The following is a 13,997-nucleotide window of genomic DNA, read 5'->3' as shown; positions in this document are numbered from 1 at the left end:
ACTAGATACTACTACCGCTTCGGAAACAAGTGGTGCTCTGAGAACAAGCGGCGCAAGAAACTCTCACATACAATCTCAAACATATGAACGTTAGAGAACGCGGTGAAGTAAATCTTTTTTTAGTCATTAGTGCAATTTTTTCGCTTTGTTTTTGCTCGTCAACGGCAATATAAACTCATATTTTGAGGAGTATTAAAAAATATACCATAACTATATTATATGACGTAACAAGTCTAATTGAATATAATAGTAAAATACCTACATTTTTATTTATTTATTGATGCAATTGTAGTGTTACTGGGACTCATTTTAAACAACTGAAATTTATTTTATTTAGTAAATAACATAATAATTACCAGTTATTATTTTGATTTGTTTTTATTATCAATTGTATATAAAAAATAAAATGCAGGCAGCATCTCTTATTAGTCGAGCTTGTTATAAGAACTATAATTTGTACAACATTATTTAAAAAGCCGAAATTGCTCCAACAGACTATAGAGCAGTATTTCCGTTCGAAACACTGTCTGCGTTACTATTAAGTCGTGCCTAAAGAAGTTTTAGTTCAAAAACTAAAGGATTGCTACTTGAAAAATTTCACAACGTCAATAATACTTAGATATATTTATGTAGTTACCCTAGAACGAATGTGAAACAATACGGTACCTTTAAGTATAATAGAATGTCTTCTACATTTAACGATAATGATGTCATTTATCATGACATGGACATATAGAAAAAAAGTTTTAGACAAAATCACGACCGAGACAGTTTGTATTAGATTCTTAACCACTTATTAATTCTTACTTTTATTTTTCGTAATTTCACACTTGTCAAATTATAATTATTCGCATTGTATAGTTTCTAGAATAAAGATTAATTTTTTCTTATTTAAAATGTTGAATGTGCCAAATTAGAATAACCAACCTAGAATTAGTATGTAAGTGCAAATCAATTGTTAATGTTATTGTTGGTACATCAAATAAAAAATAAATATATACATTTTACCAAGCAATGATATACGATATCTCATAGATACGGGTGGCACATGTAGTACCGTCCTACTAACAAGTTAGCCCTGTGTCCAACTATTATAGCGTCACGTACAATAACAGTAACAATTACGAATGGCAATTAAGTTGCAATGCGGATGAACAACCTGCACGGGCACATCTTCATACATTATTCACGACACATCTTCACCAGATAATACCATATATGCCGACAACTGACACTATTCATTTGAATAACTTCCAATTTCCCGATCAATTAATGATATTGTTATTATTTTTATCTTAGCTTCTCTCTTGTTTGTATTCTATCCTAAAATATCCGGACGACCGACCCTTCCTTTGACCCTTGCATTTTTAACAATGTACAAAACTTGAACAAAAATAAACTAATAGTAAATCTGGATTCGAACCGGGGTCTTCTGCTTTCCGGATCACCCAAAGTCCCAAATTAATGTATTCTAATGTTATTGTAGCTGTCTCTCATTAAAACATGGATAAAACTACATTTTTTTTATTGAAACCTAGTTAGATCGATTTATCGCCCTCGAAATCCCCAGTATATTAAATTTTATGAAAATCGTTGGAGCCGTTTCCGAGACTCAGATAATTTATATATATACATACAAGAATTGCTCGTTTAAAGATATAAGAGAATGTCTTTCACTTTATCTTGAATTATTATTATTCAGGATATGAAAAATTACAGTGTAAAACGCACCGACATGAATTGATTTTTACACTACTTTAGCATGCTTATTGTTTCAAACTTGCTCAAATACTGTATAACATTATATTTCCTTGGATATCCAATATTCCGGATAAATTTAGCATATATCTATATTATTCTATCCTCTATCACAGGCTCTTCCTTACAAAATAATTTCATTAGGATTTTACCATGGGATTGGAGGACAAGTGACGATGGTTAAACTAAGGGAGGGTCAAGTAAGTGATCACTACCGCTCCTGAGTTACAAGAAAAAATTGTTTCTCATGATCAGCTTCACATCATGTTATAGTAACATGATGTCTATACACATTTTAGATTTAGTTTGTACGATATTTATAACAGAAATTCAATTTCGTAATTGTTGTGTGTCTGTTTATTTAATATTTTTATAATATTGACATTTGGCACACTATTACACAAATTATCTCGCCCCAAACTAGGCGGTACTAAGGGTTGCAATGTAAATTCATGGCTCATGATATTCTCTCTCTGTTCGCGACAGGGTCACTAACCACTGGGCTATATGACACCTATTTAGATTTGTATTTACAAATCGTATTTATATGCGAAACAAGTAACAAATTTTATAAGAAATCATTTTTTATTTCAGAAGAGTAATTAGGTTTTCACGCAAAAAAAATATACTTCTTGTCTAGAGGCAAATTTAAATACGGCAAGTAAGTTTATAAAGTAAATAGGAATCGATCGAGGCCGAAGAACTGCTGCTACCAGCTGTCAAATATCGAAACCATTGAACACTGTAAATAGTATATTACGAAAATGATCATCAACAAAGCCAACAATCCTAGACCAACTTTTGTAATGATAATTACGTGTAGCGAAGCGAAGGATTGACTCGATCGTAGTTCACAGAAACTAAAGAGTCTTCATTGAATTTAAATCAATAACAGCAGCGCAAGAAATGTCCTAAATATAAGACGCCGATGACGAAACGTAATTATTGCATTGTACTAGCGGTGTAATGTGATTGGGTATTTACTTCACTCGCATTTCTGTCATTACAGTATTGTTTTTAGCAAGAAATTCTAGACACAGGCACCTCACCAGGCGCTTATTTCTGCCGTGAAGCAGTAATATGTAAACATTATTGTGTTTCGGTCTGAAGGGTGCCGTAGCCAGTGAAATTACTGGGCAAATGAGACTTAACATCTTATGTCTCAAGGAGACGAACGCAATTGTAGTGCTGCTCAGAATTTTTGGGCTTTTCAAAAATCCTGAGCTGCACTGGGTCCTGCTCGTCTCATCCCGTATTTTCATATAAAAAAAAACTTTTATCCACACTGTATTACTACATCAGATGAACCACAGGAGCATCGCCACAGGATTATGCGATATTGAGACTTATTATTATGTTCAAAGAGAATAGGCATAAAAAGGAAATTATTTTCTCAAAATTGATTCCTTTAGAATTCTTTTTGATGTCATTTCTAATAACTACTAGATACTACTACCGCTTCGGAAACAAATGGCGCTCTGAGAGAGAAGAAGCGGTGCAAGAAACTCTCCCAGCATTCTTTTTTGCGCTCTTTTCAATAAAATATACAAATATAATAATAAAAATTTAAACACTACGTACAATTATGTTTATATTAACAGTTAGGAAAACACATTAAACCAGTTTTTAGTAATTTATGATGTGATAGAATTTGTGGATGAATTACAAAGGTCAAACTCAGGAAAGCCTTTAATATTATTTCGATTATTAAGTTCATTCATGCCAAACATCTCTTCGGAAAACTTGCATCTACATTGAGGCGACGTTCGAGCACTTTTCAGTAAAAAGTTTTCACAGTTTTAAGCACGATTCACAGTGAAGAGTTGATTAGAACATTCTGTTACTGAACAAGATATTAATACTGGCAATTCTCGCATCATTTCTGTAGAGTGGCATGAGAACGTGGTCAGCTTAGTGTTTGTGAACCGTCCGGTAACCCGATTGTCGTCCTCCTGTTACACAATAAAACAATTGATATCTTAAAACATTCGTTCCAGTGTGTGACGAGTCAGCAGCCCCTGAAGATGACTTGTGTAGAGGCGAAAAACTTGTTGAATTGGTTCTGTCAAACTCAGCGGTTTTGAGATAAAACATCATCTTAATATGTTCCAAAAATTTTAAATAACAAAAGACTTCCACACTATAATGCGCTTAAGTCTTTTAATTATTAAAAAACGAGGCTTATTATTTTAAAATAAATGATTTACACCATATAATACAAAATGAATGTCACCATTACGTTTTTTCGCATAAACCTAAAGGGGGGAGGGGTGATTATTACTTAAATTTTATAGCATAGATTTAAATATTATGGTTTGAAAATTCCTGGTTTGTTTTGACTAAATAATATGTTTGTTAATCGAACCTAATGTAAAAGATAGGTTGCCAAATTACATTCACAAAAAATATCATATCTTAATATATTATATAAATTACGTGTAACGTTGTTTGTCCGCGATAAACTCCTAAACTACTGAACCGATTTTAATAACACTTTGCACACTGTTTGCAATTTGATCCAAGTTGAGAGATAGAACATTTCTTATTTCGATTGGTGACCCTTATTATTTTGTAATTTTTAATTTTATCTCTGTATGAATGATTCTATAAAATATGATTTTTTGACGCACAGTAGTATTTTAATAGTTCTGCTGTGATGTTATTATATTTCAGTAAATTTTTATAATTCAAATTTTATAGCGTCTTTGGCGCAATATGTTGAAACACTGACACTCACCAACGAGACCCAGGTTCGATCCTCGCCCGCCACATTCGGTTTATAAGTTCGGCAACGCTCTTTTGATTCCTCTGGAGCATAGTTTCTCAACCTTATTTTGCTCAACGCCTACTTTGAGAATATGTTTTTTTCTAGAGTATTTTCGTGTATTTTTTTCCTTTTTAGACAATATATTTTAATCTTCCCACGCCCCATCTGCGCCATCTCAATGCCCCCGAATTTTCTCTGGGTCTTCTACTGCCCCCCGATGTCTCAAACGCCCACAAGGGGGCGCTATCGCCCACGTTGAGAACCTATGCTCTGGAGTTACAAGTGACCAGTATGTTCGTTTATCCTCCTCTTGTGTAAAATATAATATTAAAGAAAATGTTCAAGTGCGAGTTGCATTAGCACACGGATAGGTATGTAGGTACCTACCACAGTAACATATAAAGCATTATCTACTGTAACAAGGAGTTCTTATTCGTATATAAGAACTCCTTATTATAAGGTTGGCCGTAAAGTGAAAGAATGTTTTATTTTAAACTAGCTGACCCGACAGACGTTGTTCTGTATATAATAAATATAATGTTTTTATATGAATTTGTCAATAATATATCATAACATTAAAAATTACTTCGTAAAATATGCACCCTGTTGTCGTAATTAAATTGTTTCACAGCAGAACTGTCAAACCGTGCATCAATAAATTCTCTCATAGAAATTATGTATGGACACAACAAAGGAAAAACAAACTTGTTGTTTTTATTTAATTTAGCAGCATTTTCCTATTTATTCACCTTTTAAACCTTCTCTGGACTTCCACAAATAATTCAAGACCTAAATTTGCCAAATCGGTCCAGCCGGTCTCGAGTTTTAGCGAGACTAACGAACAGCAATTCATTTTTATATATAAGAAGATTTATATATTGACGCGGATGAGAAAATAATAGGACAGATTAGATCATGAAGTAAAGTAAGAACGTTCGGCCTTTGACCCAATATAAAATATAATATGTATTAAGGTATAAAATGAATATTATGCATTAGAGAGTATAAGATTGTTTGATTCTGCAACGATCCCGCGTGTGAGGGAGGACTCACGGGCTACAGTACCTACTCTATACTTTTGTAAAGAAATATGTTTATTTTTTTCAAATTTGCGCCGCAGCATTTCTAGATAATCTTTTTGTGTATTATATTTTGTTAGAGTGTAGTCATTATACACAATTTTCTTTAATTAACCGAGTTAGGTAACGCGTCACACATTTAAATAAAACACTTTTAAAGGATTAAAACGCGTGTAATTGTAAATATGTCTTAATATTCGATTTTTGCCTGACAGACTGACTTATCCCCCTGAAATTGAGATCTGGAAAGATCAAATATGATGATAGAGAGATGGAAAGATAAATTGAAAACAGTGTAAAAAAAATATATTTTATTGTAAAAAAAAGCGTGGGGTGTAGAAGAATTATTATTTTAATAATATCTTAAAAAGCTCTCTAATGTCTTAAAATATCTTAAAAAAGAAGAATTATTATTTTAATAATATCTTAAAAAGCACCCCACGCTTTTTTACAATAAAATATATTTTTTACACTATTTTCAATTTAAATTTACTTTCTATTTTTTAGTTGAATTTTATATAAAGCGTGCTTTTTAGTTTTTTTTTAACTATTATTTATTTTTAATTTTTTAGTCAAATTAGTGTAACGTCATCTGTCCTCGATAAATCTACAAAGTTTGAACGAAATCTAGCCGTTTAAAGTGGGTCAAAATCGCGCCCAAAGAAGTCGGTTACAAACATACAGGTGAAGCTAATATAAAGCGTATAAAAATACAACTTTTACGCAAAAATCTAATGTGAAAACAGACAGTCACACGCGTTTTAATCCTTTACAAGTGTTTTATTTATATATACACAATTTGTTAAAAATTATTGTTAGCAGACTATTTCAGTTTATGCAGTTACACTTAACCCGACACAAAAGCAAAGTTTCTTGTTATTGACGACCTATATAGCCGAATGGTTAGTGACCCTGACTACTGAGCTAGAGGTCCCGGGTTCGAATCCCGGTAGGTGCAATCATTTATATGATGAATATGAATGTTTGTTTCCGAGTCATGGATATTTATATGTATTTATGTATGTTTAAGTAAGTATATTGTATTAAATATATCGTTGTCTTGCACCAATAGTACATGATATGCCTAGTTTGGGGCAAGATAATTTGTGTAAAAGTGTATCAATATTATTATTATTTTTTTTTTTGTTCTAGACAAAGTTTGATAGCTAATTGCTGAACTATAACACGTGGGTAGTTGTTAATATTGTAACTGTTGTACGATTATCTATTGTTACAGATCCGAAGGAAGTATGCTGGCCAATGAACCTTATTAAGGATGATGTATGGTGCTCCCATTTGGAATTCTTAACGGTATGGAATGTGAACACTTAACGGTACAAAATAAAGGTCACCAAAATTGTGCATGCGATCCTCGGAATAAATGTTTCCATATCGATGTAAGACGATATACAGATGAACTGGTACGTAAGAATAACTTAATCTTTTATTTTTTTATCGTGAACGGGCGCTGCTTGTGGTGGCAGGATGATCCTGTTGCCGGAGACTCGGTTTCAGATTCTTATATTTATTTATTCAAGGTCTACCGACACAGAATACACAAGACAATTCATAAGATTGTAACATAAATTTCAAAAATCGTGTGCCTGCAATTACAGGTGAACACATCATGCACATAAACATACAAACAATTTAGTTGTTAATTATATAAAAGTAAATTGAAGTCCTATAACGCTAACATGTCAAAACAATTTAAAAAGATAAATTAATTCCACAAAGCATTACAAGCTATAACTAGCTATATATATATATATATGTTTATTTATAATCGCTTATAAAATGCTTACAGAATACCTTTATTTATTTACGGTGTGTGTGGATGATGCAGCTACTGTACACAATAACGTCATTTCTTATTAATTTACATTTACTTTTTTTTGAGTTACTCGTGTAAGGCATTTACTATTTGACGTTTGAGTATGCATTTGCATAATTTTACGTTATATATTGTAATTGAAATGATGGAAATGTAAATCTTGATATAAAAGAGTGTCAATGAGTTTCTTGCTACTTCTTCTCATTAGCTCAACCATTTACGAAGTAGCGGTGGATTCGATAAGAAAAATATTTTTTGTCATTCATAAGTCTCACTTCCGTTACCTACATGAATAAAGTGATTTTGATTTGATTTGATTTAGTCTTAATATATATAAATTACGTGACACGTTGTCTGTCCGCGATGGACTCCTAAACTAATGAACGAATTTTAATGGGGATTACTTCATGGAGTGCAGTTTGGTTCAACTTGAGAGATAGGATACTTTTTATTTTGATTTGGGACCCATAATTATTTTTATTTCCAATATTTGTTTTGTATGCACATATTTTCTATGAGAGAATTTAGTGACGCTCGCTTTGACGGTTCCACTGTGAAACAATTTCATTATATGAACAGGGAGCATTTTTTAAGAAATAATACTTGATGTTTTGAAATATTATTGGCAAATTTCTATAAAACAGTATTTTTTTTATTATCTACAGAACAACGTCTGTCAGGTCAGCTAGTATAGATATATATAATAAATGCGTGCTTAGTCACCTGTTCTAGCTTTTTTTTTATGACAATAAGGGACGAGACGAGCAGGACGTTCAGATGATAGTAACTGATACGCCCTGCCCATTACAATTCAGGGCCGCTAAGGATTCTTGAAAAAATCAAAAGTTCTGAGCGGTACTACATCTGCGCTCGTCACATTGTGACATAAGATGTTAAGTCTCATTTGCCCAGTAATTTCACTAGCTACGGCGCCCTTCAGACCGAAGTGCAATAATGTTTACACATTACTGCTTCACGGCAGAAATGTGCGACGTTGTGGTACCCATAATCTAGCTGGCATCCTGTGCAAAGGGGCCTCCCACTGGTAAGCTTCAGTTTGTTTCTAAGTCTTACATTTTATCCTTGCAATTAAATCCAACTAATGCCAGTTTCATGTCCTAACCTAACCAAATTTAATAAAAAAAACAACTAAAAACTAAATAAATATTTTCTCTACGATAATTTGAAGCTTCCAAAAACTTCGCAGCATTGTTTTAAAGTTCGTACATATTTGCATGTTTGATTCAATGATATTTAAAAGATTCGGTAAATTTTTGTGAATAGTTTTTTTTGACACTTTAAAGTAAGCTTATCCGGTAATTGATTGCACACACGAGTTAACGAGTTAAAAGTAAAATGATCTTAATACGATATATACTTAATATACTTAATAATAATGAAGACTTCTTAGAATTGTTACACGCTATGTAACAATTCTAAGAGTCTTACCCCCTTATTCATAATAGTCTGCTAACTTAAAGCATTGCTAATTCTCACTCTGTCTTCTTCTATTGACCTAAGTCACAATGAGAAAAAAAATCCTTATCTAAATCTAAACCAATCTCAAATTCACTGGAACACTCTAAAACAATCATCAAAATCGGTCCAGCCATTTAGGAGGTGGTTCAATTGTAAATCTAAACCATCCTCGAATCCACTTGAACACACTCAAAATTTCATTCAAATCGGTCCTGCCGTTTTGGGAGGAGTTCACTGTCAACAAACGTACAGAAGAATTATATAAATAAAGATATATTGGTATACTGGTTCTATTAAGAAGTTCCTTTCCCTACCTTCCGGCTTCATCCGATGGTAGGTACTATTTCCATTTCCGTTTAATTCCTATTCAATGTAGTTGTTTATAGTCTCGTGAAATAATTACCTTTAAAAAGTTCCGATCAGTTCATCATCCGGTTCACTTTACCAAATAATAATTTATTTATGTTGCTGCTTGGTTTGTTGTTGATAAAACCAAACATACTGTAATACGGAGCTTCCTCAATTACTCATAGATGTCATCTTCCGGTAAATTTTCTTACAATGGTAGTACCATCCGGAAAGTTTCAATCGAAAAATAAATAATGGTTTCTTTAAATCTGATTAATGGTACTTACTTATATATTTTGAAGGATGCTCTTTTGCCTTTTATAAGTATTTAGTGTTGTAATTTTAAAATTAAATGTATTATTATTAAAATTTTATCTTACTTTAAAATAATAAATAAATTAAGAATAAACACTTGAACGCGGGAGGCATTCATTGGATTAAGCAAAACAGTAATTATCGAGTTATATATTTTGATAAATATATTGGTTCGGTTCGATGTCGGAATTCATTCCTTAAACATTGCAAAGCATAAAAAAAAAGGCATAAAAAGGCATTTATTTTCTCAAAATTGATTCCTTTAGAATTCTTTTTGATGTCATTTCTTATACTACTAGATACTACTACCAAGCGAGAGGAGATCCTTTTGTCGGCTGCCGGTAGCAGTCGAGTAGCAGGCTCAGTAAATTGTTTTTATAAATTACAATCGCCACAAATAGTTGGACATCTGACGGACGTCATCAAATTGAATTATTAATTTGATTAGCTGGAGAGACAGTTACCATTGCAAACGTCATATATCTATATATATAAAAATGAAATTGCTGTTCGTTTGTCTCGCTGAAACCCGGGAACGGCTGGACCGATTTGGCAAATTTAGGTCTTGAATTATTTGTGGGAGTCCAGAGAAGGTTTAAAAGGTGAATAAATAGGAAAATGCTGCTAAATTAAATAAAAACAACAAATTTGTTTTTCCTTTGATGTGTCCATACATAATTTCTATGAGAGAATTTATTGACGCACGGTTTGACAGTTCTGCTGTGAAACAATTTCATTACGACAACAGTATGCATATTTTACGAAGTAATTCTTATGTTATGATATTATATTATTGACAAATTCATATAAAAACATTATTTTATTTATTACATACAGATCAACGTCTGTCGGGTCAGCTAGTAATAAATAAATTAAGAATAAACACATGAACGCGGGAGGCATTCATTGGATTGAGCAAAACAGTAATTATCGAGTTACATATTTTGATAAATATATTGGTTCGGTTCGATGTCGGAATTCATTCCTTAAATATTGCGAAGTGAGAAAAGATCCTTTTGACGGCTACCGGTAGCCGTCGAGTAACAGGCTCAGTAAAGTGTTTTTATAAATTACAATCGACGAATAGTTGGACATCTGACGGATGTCATCAAAATTAATTTGATTAGCTGGAGAGACAGTTACCATTACAAACGTATACATGTCGTGTACATATATTATGATATATATATCATCTCATCTAGCAATCTAGAACCTATAAAACAGTTCGATAACATAAGGGCCGTGAGGCACAGATTTTATATTTAAGTAAATAAATATTAAAGCCTAGCTGAGAGGTCCTAGCTGAGAGGTGCAGCCTGATCACTTTATCTTTATAATATTATATTATATAATACTACAAGCCAAATTCTGACTTTGACTGTGAACGGCCGACGATTTATATAAATGTTTTGGGAACAGAAAGCGTGGACAATGGTGTATAATTAAATAAATATAACATATTTTGTGTTAAATGCATTGTTCAACAGAATATCTCTGGTCATTTAATATCACATGACAAAATTATCTTGTACCAAGAAGTACCTACTTACGAGTAAGTGTGAAGTGATGATCGATAATACCAGTTTCAAAATATACCTTACTGATACCTTGGCAGTTGGCGAGCATAGTGCATAGAGAGAGCTTTTGAGGATATGTACATTAAAGGCTTTTTGTTTAGTTTAATGTTATTTTTTATTTTTACACGCTTTATTAACTTAACCGACTCATTTGGGCACGATTTTGACCCACTTTAAGCGGACAGATTTCGTTCAAACTTCGTAGATATATCGAGGCCCGATGACAATACATTAATTTGATAAAATTATTCAATTTTTCAATTTGCAAAATAATATTTTTGTTAATTTAAATAATTTTCATCTTTCGTTTTTCTATTTTTTAGTTCGGTTTTCTATAAAAAACGTGTTTTTAAGTTATTTTAAACTATTATTTATTTTTAAACATCACAATTTTATTTTGAATAAACTAATATTAATAACTAATATTTGCTTCCTAATTATGAATGTTATTTACGTCTATAATTGAAGTAGCACTTAACTTATATTTTTGTGTTTATTTTGTATGTATTAGCGTATACTTTTGTTTGGTGGATCGTATCGGATGGATTATCGTCGTAAGGGAGGTTATTTATTGTACGTGGTAAAGTTCCTTAAAAACCACACTGTGGGGAGCACCAGCTATTGCTTATAAATTAACTTGAATATTCGCAATGTGCAGGTTGTTCCTTACTTGAGTAACTATAACAAATACTTGTAAATTTGCAAAATCAACAAGGGAAACAAGAGAATAAAGGCAACATTTAGCACTAAAACAGAGTCTCGATAAGAACCAAAATTCAACAAAATATACAATAATTTATTTGAATACGCGTTCGTAGTCACTGATTGCTACTTCGTTGTTTTTTTTTATGATCGATAATGGCAGGCTAGTCAAAATACTCAAAATCGGCCATAATTGTTTTATTACCTCGAATGTATTGATACTTTTTGCGTAAGGCGTTGGGCTGCTTATAATATATCAATAATACTCAATTATTATAATAAAACTTACTATTATCTAACTTATAACTTGAAAATAGTCGGAAACTATAAATTAGTACTTGTATTAACGTACCAAAATGAGGGTAAGCGTAAAATTATTAACTTATTATAATTTTTGTTTGTTAAATTATAATTATTATTAATTAATAATGTTTCAACTCTGAATCTGATGTACATTTTGATGTCACGGATCCTTTTGGCATATAATTATTAATTAAAATACTTATAATAGAAACATACCTTATATTTCATCTTGAAATTCTTCACACACACAAAATCTAAACGCAATTAAATTAATAAATATATAATAAACTTTAATTTAATATTATATCGTAATTTATAATTTCGATAAAAACTTTGTATGTACAGAAATCTTTTTTATGTCCCGGTATTCGCGGCAAGTGGTGTCAACTGACAGGAGCCGCGCATGCGTACTCGGCGGCTCGAGTTGGACAATGGTTGCGCTTCAGGCAGCGCAGTGGTTTTGCTTGCTCGCCGCGAAGTGCAACGACCCGTGATCTAAACATCATCGCTCGTGGTTGGAGGAAGGAAGATTCAGACACTTATTATTGTATTGGATGAGACCTAAGATGACACGCACGAAAGAGGTTTAGGTTCAGGTGGAATAAAGATCTTACCTTTTTTTTCTGAATTATTTTTAAGCCGGCCTCCTTTTCATCAACTATTTGTAGGTTAGCCAAACACTTGGGTTTACTAGTATGCGACAAGAAATTTTTGGTGGGGTCCGGACACTGTTCGAAAATTTTAACGAGGTCCATTAAGTGCTACCTATTTATTTTATGGTTTCAAATAAAATTCAAAATTATAATGATGTGAGAAGTTGCACTGACTGTCTTGAGCCAGTTTTTTATAGTTTGGTTCTCGAGAAGATCAACAAATTCAAAGTGTGTCTTCTAGATGGGCGTCCGTTAATCTCGAACGATATTTGATATTGATAAACATGTTTCACATACGTATTTCAGTCATACAAAGTGGATAAATTGATAACTAGTTTTTCGCAATTTTCATATTTTTCTTTATCATATATAAAAATCAATTGCTGTTCGTTAGTCTCGCTAAAACTCGAGAACGGCTGGACCGATTTGGCTAATTTTGGTCTTGAATTATTTCTGGTAGTCCAGGGAAGGTTTAAAAGGTTTGAATAAAAGTGAAAATGCTCGGATTAAAAATAAAAACAACGATTTTGATTTTCCCCCGTCGTTTAGAAATAAAATTGAAAGAATAGTTGAAAATGAATAACTAATTAGAATTTTTATATCTTTCTAACTTTCTCAGGAGGTAAAAAGTTGACTTAATTTTAGGTAACTATAGTAATTGGTAACTATCTATCAAATTATTTTTATGTAGATTAATAAATCTTAAGTTTTGTCACAATTTAAATTTCTGAACACAAACAATTTAATTTGACATTTGACAACAAACTACACTGGCCTGCAAAAGTAAGTATCACACTTTTCAAACTAAATTTTTTTCTTAACTATAGAAGGTAGAGATTTAAGATTAAAAACGTTTTGTTGCAAATTTTATAGGCTTTAATTCTTAGAAACTAAAATTATACATTAAAGTAACATTTTTTACTTAAAAAAGATAAAACAATGAAAATAGACATTTTTAGTTTAGTGTAAAAAAATTCAACTAAAATGTATTACATGTTATTTAATTTTTAATAACTGGTATTGCCTCCTCGAGCTCTGATTACAGCTTCGAGCCGGTTTGGCATACTGAACACTAGGTTTCGGAGCCGATGTTGGGGAATATTCTCCCATTCTTCTACCAGGGCCTGCTTTAGTGCCCTGAGGGTACTAGGTGGTGGTCTGCGATTTCTGACTAGCCTCCTA

At 32.1% G+C, this 13,997-nt stretch overlaps 1 protein-coding gene across 1 annotated transcript in view; it reads right to left on the bottom strand.

Annotated features, from left to right (window-relative positions):
- LOC126977002 (endothelin-converting enzyme 1-like) overlaps window positions 1-12,580 on the bottom strand; it is a 57,659-nt gene extending 45,079 nt beyond the window's left edge. The window contains exon 1 of the mRNA XM_050825637.1: window positions 12,379-12,580. Coding sequence (XP_050681594.1) covers window positions 12,379-12,390 — 12 coding nt within the window. The 5' untranslated portion in view covers window positions 12,391-12,580. The remainder of the gene's footprint in view (window positions 1-12,378) is intronic.
- Between the last annotated feature and the right edge of the window lie 1,417 nt (window positions 12,581-13,997).

The sequence above is a fragment of the Leptidea sinapis genome, chromosome 43, assembly GCF_905404315.1.
Source record: "Leptidea sinapis chromosome 43, ilLepSina1.1, whole genome shotgun sequence".
Taxonomy (NCBI): Eukaryota; Metazoa; Arthropoda; class Insecta; order Lepidoptera; family Pieridae; genus Leptidea; species Leptidea sinapis.
This window is presented reverse-complemented; position numbering and strand designations above follow the sequence as displayed.